The sequence below is a fragment of the Erpetoichthys calabaricus genome, chromosome 13 (assembly GCF_900747795.2).
Source record: "Erpetoichthys calabaricus chromosome 13, fErpCal1.3, whole genome shotgun sequence".
Classification (NCBI taxonomy): Eukaryota; Metazoa; Chordata; class Cladistia; order Polypteriformes; family Polypteridae; genus Erpetoichthys; species Erpetoichthys calabaricus.
Genome location: NC_041406.2, coordinates 85,106,871 through 85,119,129, shown reverse-complemented (window position 1 = coordinate 85,119,129; position 12,259 = coordinate 85,106,871). Strand labels below are relative to the sequence as shown.

The 12,259-nt window shown below is 38.5% G+C and overlaps 1 protein-coding gene across 2 annotated transcripts in view; it reads left to right on the top strand.

Annotated features, from left to right (window-relative positions):
• The window catches only part of sall3b (spalt-like transcription factor 3b), a 41,368-nt gene extending 29,316 nt beyond the window's left edge, over positions 1-12,052 (top strand). The window contains exon 4 of one of the 2 annotated variants that reach the window (XM_028817199.2): positions 11,423-12,052. In XM_028817199.2, the coding sequence (XP_028673032.2) occupies positions 11,423-11,854 (432 nt within the window). In that variant the 3' untranslated portion in view covers positions 11,855-12,052. The remainder of the gene's footprint in view (positions 1-11,422) is intronic. The other variant, XM_028817200.2, reaches the window with a different exon arrangement.
• Positions 12,053-12,259: the final 207 nt, after the last annotated feature.

Here is a 12,259-nt window from a genome sequence, read left to right as displayed (position 1 = left end):
TAAAATTCATTAAAAATGTCATATTATTTTTTTTCTCCAATAAAATAATTTACATTTAAGTACCTTAAAATACAGGGGTGGGAAAAAGTAGGTTTACACGAGTACACGAGGCTGGCAATTTGAGCACATGCGAGATTGTACTTAAGTGCACTGTGCCATTCTGACGTTCTTTTTTGAGTTAATAAAGTTAATAAAGATTTTGAGTTAAAAAAAAGTTGTAATAATCATAACCTGCATGTTAACTGTAAGCCTACTTTTGCCCACCTGTGTTTTAGCTGCTACGCCTGGATAGGAATCAGTAAATACAATGTAATTATTATTATTAATTAAGTATTGAATTTATTAAAAGTAGATAATATTGAATGTTCTTGAAATAGTCTTTATTAGTTCTTGTTCAAATTTTCCAGTGCTAAATATCAAAACATTTTGTATTACTTTTGAATGTTATCTTTTTTGGCATAAAATCATTTATAGCTAATTTCCTGTTTTGTTTGGTTAGGAATAAGTAAATCAATTTGAAAATAAATCAAGTAAGCGCGGAATTATTTAAAAATAATATTCTTAATCATTACTTGAAAACTCTGATAACAGTAAATGTGTACTAGACCCTGTTTTTAAAATTCCCATATTAAATGAACATAAAACGTTTTAATATTACATTTCTTTCTGTCTAGAAGGTGAATTATATCCAAAGCAACTGGCTGCTGAGTAAATGCCTTACCATATCCAATCATTATTTATTAAAAGGAATATTGCTTGATTAAATAAGTATTATATATTACTATATTAAACAATAGGCTACAAAAATTTATTTCACCTCCTGTCCCTGTTCTGCCTGGAAATGTGAAAAAATAGACACGCTATACGATGGAGGCATATTCCTATATGCTCTGATGTATTTGCAAAGATCTGCCATGAACAAACCAATTAATCTAACGTTTTATAATTTGTTATCTAACTTAATGTTATTTGCCTTACATAATATTCTAGCCACTTTCCAACGGAAAAACAACATTATTTTATAATTTAGTTAAGCAAAGACACATTTTACTAAAAATGCCAATAGCGATAGTATGGTTTAGATTTGCTGTTTTCCACATTAAAGATTTGATTGCATAAATAACTTCCCTTATTTTAAATGCACTTTGTGAATTCTTAAAATTAGCTGGTTTTGAACTTAGCTTAATTTCATTATGATCGATATCACTATACCTGTATCTATATATTGTATAGTATATATCTATCTATATGTTTCTATTTATCTATTATATGAAATGTATATACATATTTCTACAAATAAATACATATTTGATAGATAGATAGATAGATAGATAGATAGATAGATAGATAGATAGATAGATAGATAGATAGATAGATAGATAGATAGATAGATAGATAGATAGATATGAAAGGCACTATGTAAAAGATAGATAGATACTTTTTTGTATGAAAATGTGCTATATAAATAAATGTTGCTGTTGTTAGATAGATAGGTAGATGTGTGACTATAACCTGCATGTATTTAATGACCTGTTGTCTTTGTATGTTTTATTTCTATGTGTTTGAAATCTCTAAAGATGTAGTTATGTGCCAGCTTTGTGTAATGCCATATATTGTATCTTAAGTAAATGAAGTCTGCCTGTTTGGTACGTTAATAGTTTTAGTTGCCCCATTTTCTCACAAGATATTTAAAAAAACAAACAAGAGACAATGAGAACTGGTTATAAACTCCCATGATGCTTTTCTGTGAAGGGATAGTTTATTTTTTGTAATTGTATTTTCAAATATTTTCTTTTGAGAGGTCCTAAGATTTTGATATCAGTTTTTCATTGAATGATGGCTGGATAGCTTGGTGGCACAGTGGGTAGCACAGTTGTCTCCCAGCTCTAGAGTTGTAAGATTTGATCCTAGTCTGTGTGAAGTTTCTACGATCCACTCAAATCTGTTAAGGTTTTTCTTTGCTTACTTTGGTTCTCATCCCACCCCTAAAGATACTCAGTTTAGATAATCCAAGCACTCCAGATTGTACCCATATAAGAGTAAAATGGTAAGTAAGTGAGTTTGCTTTGTGGTGAATGGACTAGCAGTCAATCCAGGAATGTTTGCTACTTTGCACCCTGTGTTGCCAAAATGGGTTCCTACCTCTCCCGCCACCCTAAACTGGTTTGAGTGGGCTAATAAATCCACGGTTGGATGTTGGATGTTGTAAAGTTGTTAAATACTGTATCTGTTGCTTCCATGCTTATCTAGTATTTATTATTTTACGATGATTACATATTATCTGCCATATTTCAGCTGGAGTGCTAAGATGTCTGACTGCACCCACTATTGTATTCTCACTTTGAAATTGCAATGCTTATTCTATTGGTGAAAACTGTCATGTATTGTTTGAAAATGAACTCCTACACGTATTATTTTTACTGGAATAATTTCATTAATCCTTCATTTGTTTCTGTTAAGTGGCCTAAAATTTTGCGAACTACAACAGTCAGAAAAATAATATTATTCCCCCAAATTGCAGTAAAGCATCTACATCAGTATAAATATATTTCCTCACTAACTGCATGCTGAAGACCACCTACATTGGTTTGCGTGGTCCTTTTGCTAAAATTTGCACAAGCAGACCATTGGAAAACTTGGGCAGTTTCTGTCTGTCAGAATGAGCGCTACACACAAAACGCCATATATACTATATAGAAATGACACACCAAAAGAATTCAAATAATTCTGATGTAAATGGTGTGCTTGTGTTCATGTTTGAAGTTAATAATGTGAAATACAAAAATGTAAGGCAAGCGTAATTTACAGAAATTACCTGTAGTACTAGGGTGTTGTACCGTGTTAGCCATTATGAATGTAGTGAGAAGTCAAGCAAAATGGCACCTTGTATTGGCTAACTAAAAAGATTACAATATGCAGGCAATGTCATGAGGCCCCTTCTTCAGGCAAGATGTAATCAATTACACAATTACAATCCATTACATCTTGCCTGAAGAAGGGGCCTCATGACATTGCCTGCATATTGTAATCATTTTTGTTAGCTAATAAAAAGTGTCATTTTGCTTGACTTCTCACTACAGAAATTACCTGAAACTCAAATACGTTGTCAACTGGCTCATTCACCAAATCTGATTTAATCCCCAGGGTGACTGGGTGGAGACGCCTATCCCAGCAGCTTTGAACACAAGGCAGGAACACACCGTGGATGGGCTGCCGATCTATACTGGGGCACACTCACCCACAGTAGGCTGATTTTTAGTTGCCAATCCACCCCAATCTCCACATGAAAGACAAATTTGTATTCACATGAATAAGAAGAAGAGGAGGACGTGCACAGCCCATAATTTGCACTCCATATTCTGGGAATGTGTAAAGCAGTGGCATTAAATACTGGGTCATTTTAACAAATCATAAGGCTGTCAATCCTGATTACTCCAGTTTAGGATGATGGAGTGCTGAGTCAGTCCCAGCAGCACTGGAAACAAGGCAGTCCATGGTGGAGATCACCCAGACTCGAACCTGAGTCCGAATTAGAATCACATTTACTGGCCAAGTATTCATGCATACAAGGAATTTGACACCGTTTGTTTGTTTTTTGACTCGCCGTGTATAGTTACATGACAAACATACCAGTGGCACAGTGGGTGGCGCTGCTGCCTCGCAGTTAACAGACCTGTGGTTCGCTTCCCAGGTCCTCCTTGTGTGGAGTTTGCATGTTCTCTCCATGTCTGCGTGGATTTCCTCCCACAGTCCAAAAACATGCAGGTTAGGTGCATTGGCGATCCTAAATTGTCCCTAGTGTGTGCTTGGTGTGTGTGTGTGTACCCTGTGGTGGGCTGGCACCCTGCCCGGGGTTTGTTCCTGCTTTGCACCCTGTGCTGGCTGGTATTGGCTCCAGCAGACCCCCCATGACCCGGTGTTAGGATATAGCGGGTTGGAAAATGACTAACTGACATACCGTGGAATAAACACAAGGACCAAGATAAAGATTTGTGGTACCCGCCCCGTATACTTAAAATAAGCAATGAAATGAAGCAATAATCATGGCTGAGTTCACAACAGAGCCGAATGCAAGGAGGCAAAATGGAGGGTTGACAGGAAGGGGTGTGTCCAGGTCTTCAGGCGGGGTTTGCTTCTGTAGGTCTGCAGAGGAAGAAAGAGAGAAGGTGTTAGTGGACAGCGCCACCCCCTGGTTCAGCGGACAGTTAACAATTATTTTAAGCGCCTCAGCTGCCTCCCACGCGCATGTGTGTGACGGTACATACAATCAATTTGAAATCAACCTGCAAATTTTTTGGAGATACAGTATGGGAGAAAAAAAACTGAAATACCTTCAGGAAGCACCACAGTGGACACAGGGAGAATATAAAAGCTTCACACAGATAAAGATAGCCGAATCTATGAAAAAGCAGCTCGAAACACTACTGTGGTGTAACCTTATTTGTAAGTCACTTTTTTATTTTAACCAGACCACTAAATTATTTTACAAAAGCATGTTAACATAGGGGGGTGGCACGGTGGCGCAGTGGGTAGTGCTGCTGCCTCGCAGTTGTGAGACCTGGGGACCTGGGGTCGCTTCCCGGGACCTCCCTGCGTGGAGTTTGCATGTTCTCCCCGTGTCTGTGTGGGTTTCCTCCGGGCGCTCCGGTTTCCTCCCACAGTCCAAAGACATGCAGGTTAGGTGGATTGGCGATTCTAAATTGGCCCTAGTGTGTGCTTGGTGTGTGGGTGTGTTTGTGTGTGTCCTGCCGTGGGTTGGCACCCTGCCTGGGATTGGTTCCTGCCTTGTGCCCTGTGTTGGCTGGGATTGGCTCCAGCAGACCCCCGTGACCCTGTGTTCGGATTCAGCAGGTTGGAAAATGGATGGATGGATGTTAACATAGTGTTTAAGTCAATAAGAAGTCAATGTTGCATAGGCTTCAAAAAAACACATAAATCCGATATCAGATTGTGTGACTTTCTGGCGAGCACAACCAGGGTTCATGTCCTAGATACTCCCTGCGTGAAGTTTGCATGTTCTCCCTGTGTCTGCATGGGTTTCCTCCCACTGTCCAAAGACATGCAGGTTGGGGCATGTGTGTGTTCACCCTGCGATGGACTGGCGACCTGAGCAGGGTTTGTTCCTGCTTTGTGCCCTGTGCCAACTGGGATAGGCTCCAGCAGACCCCTCGTGACCCTGTTCAGGACCTAGCAGGTTAGCAAGTGACTAACATTGTGCGACTTTTGTGCCCTGTGCCAACTGGGATAGGCACTAACAGACCCCTCGTGACCCTGTTCAGAACCAAGCAGGTTAGCAAGTGACTAACACTGTGTGACTTCTTGTTGTGGGGCTGGTCAGATTTGCCCATCACGGTCACAGATGTCATCACCGGGCCATGTCATTTTAAACGACTGAAAATCACTGCCCGTGTCACATTTAGTATTTGAGTGCTGACTTTCCAGCACAGTTGTGCTCATCCCTTTTTCTGACAGCCAAATGGAGCCAGCACTGTACAAACGGTTAACAGCCACGCTGAGTTCAATCGTAATCTCTGTCTTTTCCTCTTTTTTCCATTCTGTCGTGCTACGTAAAACATGAGATATCAGACGGCCGAGTTTCCCTTCTGTTTGTAAGGTGCAAAGCACCCACGTCTCTTATTCCTCATCACTGCGTTATATTTATCGTACTTCTAGATGAGCTCTCATGCACACACAGCTCACTTCTACGTTTGATTTGATCGTAGCGAGTCACGGATTAGTCACAGTTAGCTGCTGAACATGTCACATGAGGTGACCGGCTTCACGCTGACGACAACCTTCATATGGATAAGAATGAAGGCTACGACCGAAAATCATTGGGAAAGTTGTTTAATGTGACATAGCCTTAAGCTGACAAAATGTATGCACAGCGCTTTACAAAGATAAGGCAGATTTCAGCGTTTCGAGTACATCTATTCTCTTCTGTGTTTGAAGCCATTTTTTCCACTCACATCCACACTTATTTTCATGTCGTTAACTTCGAGGCAACCATTAACGCTAAGATGGTTGCTTCAACCTGCTAGTGCTTCTTCCAAGCCTCTTTCCCTTTCCTTTGGTAAACTCACCATTTTTGAGTATACGTTCTAACTACATGGAGTGTGAAAGTGTCCATGCCTGATGGAAAGGTTAAGCAGATTAGAAGATAAAATCAGCCCAAGTTATCTCGTACTATGGGTGCATGGATGAGATCACTCGATAGGCCAAGCTGTTCGGTGGAAACGTGTAACGCTGGACTTTGGTTTTACGAGTTATTGCACAGGTAAACGTCCAATGAATCAAAAAAGCATACCAACAATTGTTAAATGTTTCAGTATTTCTATTGATAAAACGTATCCAGCGTGCATTCCTCCAGTTTACTTGTTTTTGGTGGCCTGTAGATCTGCCGTAAAACAAAACATCAACCAGAGTTAATATTTGTGCTGCAACATGCCAAGCTGCAACTCCGACTGGAGTCGCATTGTGAAGTAGCATGGTGCACACCGAGAATTTATATTATTTAAATAGTAGTCGCGTCCATCTATTTTACCAGCTAGTGCCAGGTTGCCTCTGGGATGCCCAGTTATTTTGTCTCACAAGTTTCACATCTTGGATGATGGCAAATTGTTTCTACCTCATCTGCTTAACAGGGGTGAAGTCTCGTAATTAACAGACCACTGAAGTACAGTCACCTTCACGTACCTCAGATTCCTCTCAGATGGTCTAAGAGATACCATTAAGTGAGGGTTTTAGGTGGTAACAAAGTACAGGTGTGATTGCATTTAGAAGTTGGTGCACTTATGAGGTCAGAATTATACGAGATTATCACTTAACAAATTAAAAATATGATCACCTTCAAAATAACTACCCTTCTGAGTTAACACACTGCTGCATACGATGCTGGCAACGTTCAAAGCATTTCCGCAAATCATTTTCTGAAAGACTATTTAGGATCTCCATCGTTTTTGCTTTCGCATCTTCTACCGACTTGAGCACCGACTTGTGCCATTGAAAAACGCTTCCACGAGATGTGCACCCTTCACCGTAAGCCATTGAAAAGTTTCCATCGCAGATTTCTTTAGTTTCGCAAGAAACTTGTATGTTCTCTCTCGCGCTCCGACATTTTTCGAGCGAGAGTAGGAAAACGTCTGTATTTGAACACGCGTTCACTCGTACTGAGTAAAGCGATCGAGTTAAGGATTTTCTCACTGTGACAAGTCAGAATATCTTCTAGAACCATCTCTTTGTTTCTCCCCTCCCACTCTTGGTTCCCAAGCTATAGGGTTAGTCTCGTTTTTTTTTTGTTTTTTTTTGTCGGACCTTGTGTGTCAGAGGGAACCTGGGAAATCACTCATCACACCGTTACTACGAGCCTACAGCATGACACCTGGCTCCATCGGTCCTCGACTATGGACACACCATCACCTTTCTTCTCTGGTTTTCCATTTGCCAGACATTGCTGGTAAGGTGTCTGCCACTGTTTTAGTTTTTCTTTTTGCTACATTGACATTAAATTTACATTTATTCACTTAGCAGACGCTTATATTGAAAGCGACTTATGTAAGACATCAACGTAACTAAGTCTGGGGGTTTTTTTAAAATTGAGTGTTACAGAACAACTTTAGAAAATTGGCCATCACAAGTGAAGAGCTCTAACCAAACGGAGCAACACAAGACTAGTTACTCTTCTCTTAGCTATTAAAAACCTAGCACCAAAACTATTATTAATTAGAAAATCTTCAAATGCTTCTTAAACACACTGAGGCTACGTCCACACCACTTCGTTATCATTTACAAACCGTGCTTTTAAAACAAAAATGACATCCATCCACACTAGCATTTTCCAGATCATCAATGAAACTATGTCTGCCCACACTAAAATGACCACAAATGTGTATGACGTAGCTGTCCAGTTTCACTGGGCATGCACGCCTCAGAGGGGGTATCACCAGAGGCTATTCATGAGCAGACCTGAGTGGGCAAGAAGCAGCAGAGGAACTCATGAGCGCCTTCACATACATGTGGATGACCCACTGAATCCTCCATAGGGATTTGAACTTAATGCATGCTGGGACAGGGAGCCAGCACAGTGACCTATGCCCATCTTGGCTGACTGAATACAAGACCAACAACAGTGGAAATCTGAAATTTGATATATATATCTCCTGATATTGTCTACATACTGTACGACAGCTGTACTGCTTTATTATTTAACATGTTAAACTGTGGGAATCGTTTACCCTTCTGTTGGTTTCTCACAAAATAACAAGCTGTTTCTAACCATTGACTGGCTCTTGTCTTTTTGTTTGAAGATACTCAATATACTCCAACCCATGATGAATGAAATATCCTGACAAGGTGCCTCAAAGGCTACCCCAGGCCAAGTTCAGGCCCATCATGTCATATCATCACAGATGGCATGCCCCGTGTCTTCTGCTCGCTAAACTAATCAGTCAGAGTATACTGATATTGTGACACCTTGTAGAGAATACAGACTGGACAGGTAAATGAGAACGGCTTGTTACATGTGGGGTCAGACAAAGTAACGGAGAGGGCAGGGGAAAAAGGGAATAGAATGAGAAGGAACAGGAATAAAAAGAATAAAGAGAGAAACAGAGCAACAGGAAATGTGGGCAGAAAAGTACGAAAAATGAACACAGACTTTTCTTTTTTAATGTTTGAGGTGCACTTGAGATTTCAGGCAGATGTATGTGAGAAATAGGATATTTATTTGTCAGCTGAAGATAATTGAATGCAAAGCAGGTGTTAGGTTCAATTCAGAAACACTGGAGTTCCATATACACACACAATAATATATACAGTATATATATATATATATATATATATATATATAATATGTATGTGTGTGTGTGTGGTGGGCTGGCACCCTGCCCGGGGTTTGTTTCCTGCCTTGTGCCCTGTGTTGGGTGGGAATGGCTCCAGCAGACCCCCGTGACCCTGTAGTTAGGATATAGCGGGTTGAATAACGAATGGATGGATATGTGTATATTTATATATATATATATATATATATATATATATATATATATATATATATGTGTGTGTGTGTGTGTGTGTGTATATATATGTGTGTGTGTATATATATGTGTGTGTGTGTGTATATATATATATATATACACACACACACACACACACATATATATATATATATATATATATATATATATATATATATATATATATATATATATATATATATATATATATATATATATAGTAGTAGCTGCTCTCATCTGTCAAAAACAGATAGAGTGCATTTAAAAATATTTGCCATTTCATATCTGTTTGCCTTTCATGTATCCTAAGTGTTCCCGCACATCTTTCCTCATTATCCTGTTTTCTTCCTCTTTTGATCTCATTTCCTATAAAGCCTGCTTCTCAGCGCCTGTCATTTCGAGGTGCCTTGCTCACCTCCTCTCCATTTTATGACTACCATCCTTAGTCACAGTGTAAACATCATTTGGATTCCCATGTTTGAAGTAGACATGGGTGGCTCCTCATTGGTATGTAGCAACCCAGCATTGCTCAGAAGGTTATTTGATTTGTTGTGCTTCAGATTTCTTCATTTTAAATCCTTTTTTGTTAAAATAAAAAAATCGACCAGAAATTGAACATCACACTACCAAAGTATTGGGTCATTATTCCTACTACTGAGCCACCAAAACCAAACTAACCAATGCAAATATACTGTACATACTGTACATAAACACATACTATATATATATATATATATATATATATATATATATATATATATATATATATAATATATACACAGTATAAATATATAAAGATAGAGAGAGAGAGGGAGAGTGGCAGGGTGGCACAATAGTACTGCTGCTTCCACAAAACAGGCTAGTGTTTAAGTCCAGGGCACTCATAGCATTGATCAGGATTAGAAGTTGGATAGATGAATATATATATGATATATGAATATATGTGTGTGTATGCGTGTTTAGGGGTGAGTGTGTGTGTATATCATACTTATAAATAGTTATTATATTTCAGGTTCATGGGGAGTCTGTTCAAAATCAGGCACAAAATAAAAATTATCTTCAAACTTCACATCAGTTCATCACATGGCACAGTTTAGAGATGGCAATCAATTTAACCTGCAGATTTTTTGGATGTCAAAAACCATGCAGAAATAAATTGCAAAAACAAAATTCTTTAAACTGTTCTGAACTGAGTTGTGAGAATTGTCACCAGTACACAAAGCTATGAGAAATACAAATGGTTATTCCTATGAAGGAATTCAACAACAACATACAACACCAAAGTGTGGTATAGGAGTGAACATTTTTAAAATGATATTTTCATACTTATTTAACATTTCAGAAGATACTAATGAGCTTTTGAAAATGTATCAGTATCAAGGAATAGATAGATAAATAGATAGATAGATAGATAGATAGATAGATAGATAGATAGATAGATAGATAGATAGATAGATAGATAGATAGATAGATAGATAGATAGATAGATAGATAGATAGATAGATAGATAGATAGATAGATAGATACAGATAAATGTGAAAGGTGCTATAGATAGATAGATAGATGTGAAAGGCGCTATATGATAGATAGATACAGATAAATGTGAAAGGCGCTATAGATAGATAGATGTGAAAGGTGCTATATGATAGATAGATACAGATAAATGTGAAAGGCGCTATAGATAGATACATAGATCCTTGAGCTTACAATTGAATGCATTATTTAGGAAAACCTTTATTACTTTAAAGACCACCTAACATATAAAAATAAAGCAAGACAATCAGGAACCCAAAACAGCAGACACACCTTTACACATGAAGGACACTCCCGTTTTTATGTGTTAGATTTGCTTTTCTGTCGGTTCAGGCAGGTAAGCTAAGGGCCATCAAATGCCAAAGTAGATTTAGATTGACTTTATAAGAAGGAGAACATGTGGAGCCCACTTTGAGCATGGAGCTGGTTGGGCGGGGGGAACTGCCGACTTTAGAAGTGCAGCGAAGTTGAGCATAGAGGTGGTCAAGTGTGTCTCCGGGGAGGGAAACAGTCAAGCCTGAGAGAGAGCTGCCAAGCTGAGTTAACGTACACCTGGAAGGGTGCTGTGATTTGGTGTAAAACGGGTGCAAAGGTCCACAGGAATTCTTTTTGTGGAAAACTTGTCACAAATACTCTTGACTGTTGTTATTTTTTTGGTAAATACAATGAATGTTGCTATTTTATTATCACAGTGAGTTAACCCTCAGTTAGCTGAGGACTGACTATAATGGTTTAAGTCCCATATTTGCATTCTTCATTGACCAATCATAATACTGGTACTTCAAAGCTGTTCTGCTGGCTAAAATAATTGAGTCACCGTTGTTGTTGTTTTGAACTCATGAGGCCACTTTCTTGTGTCTTTTTATTTTAAAATGCAGGTTCACATGGGAACTCACATGTGGAATAACGCCCCTGCCAGACGAGGACGAAGGCTGTCAGTTGAGAACCCGATGGCGCTGCTAGGCGGCGATGCTATGAAGTTCACTGAGATATTTCAAAAGGATCTGGCGGCCAGGGCCATGAATGTTGACCCAAGCTTCTGGAATCAGTACGCTGCAGCAATCACTAATGGTTTGGCTATGAAGAACAATGAGATATCTGTTATTCAGAATGGAGGTATCCCCCAACTTCCTGTCAGTTTAGGTGGTGGGAGTATTCCTTCTTTAACTAACCTGACAAGTGGAATGGAGAGGGCACGCACTGGTAGCAGCCCACCCATGACTAGCTTGGACAAAACAAGTATAGACATTGGAGTAAATCGTCCATTTTCTAGATTTATTGAAGACAACAAAGAGATTGGTATAAACTGAACAGACTCAAAATGAACAAAAACTGTTGGATCAAGTCTAACTCAACATTCTTGTACTATATTATGTACAGTGTTTCTTGTTTTATTTTTATTATAGTATTCTGTATTTGTTAGCAAAATGAACTCACTTAATAATTCAGTTTGTTTCCTTGCTACTTTAACTCATACCAAGAATAAATTATTTCTTGGCTGAGATTCATTTGTCTTGCAAGATTTGCATGGTAGTTTGTTTTTGTTTTTTGTTTTTGTTTTGTTTTTGTTTTTTTTTTTTGTTTGTTTTTTTTTTGGTTATTATTTATTTTTTTTAACCTAAGCTTTTGCCTGTTTCTAGAGGAAGAAAAATAACTAAGAAAAATGGGTGAAATTTTACCCTCTTCAGAAAAGTAAGACTTTTATGTCTAGAAGA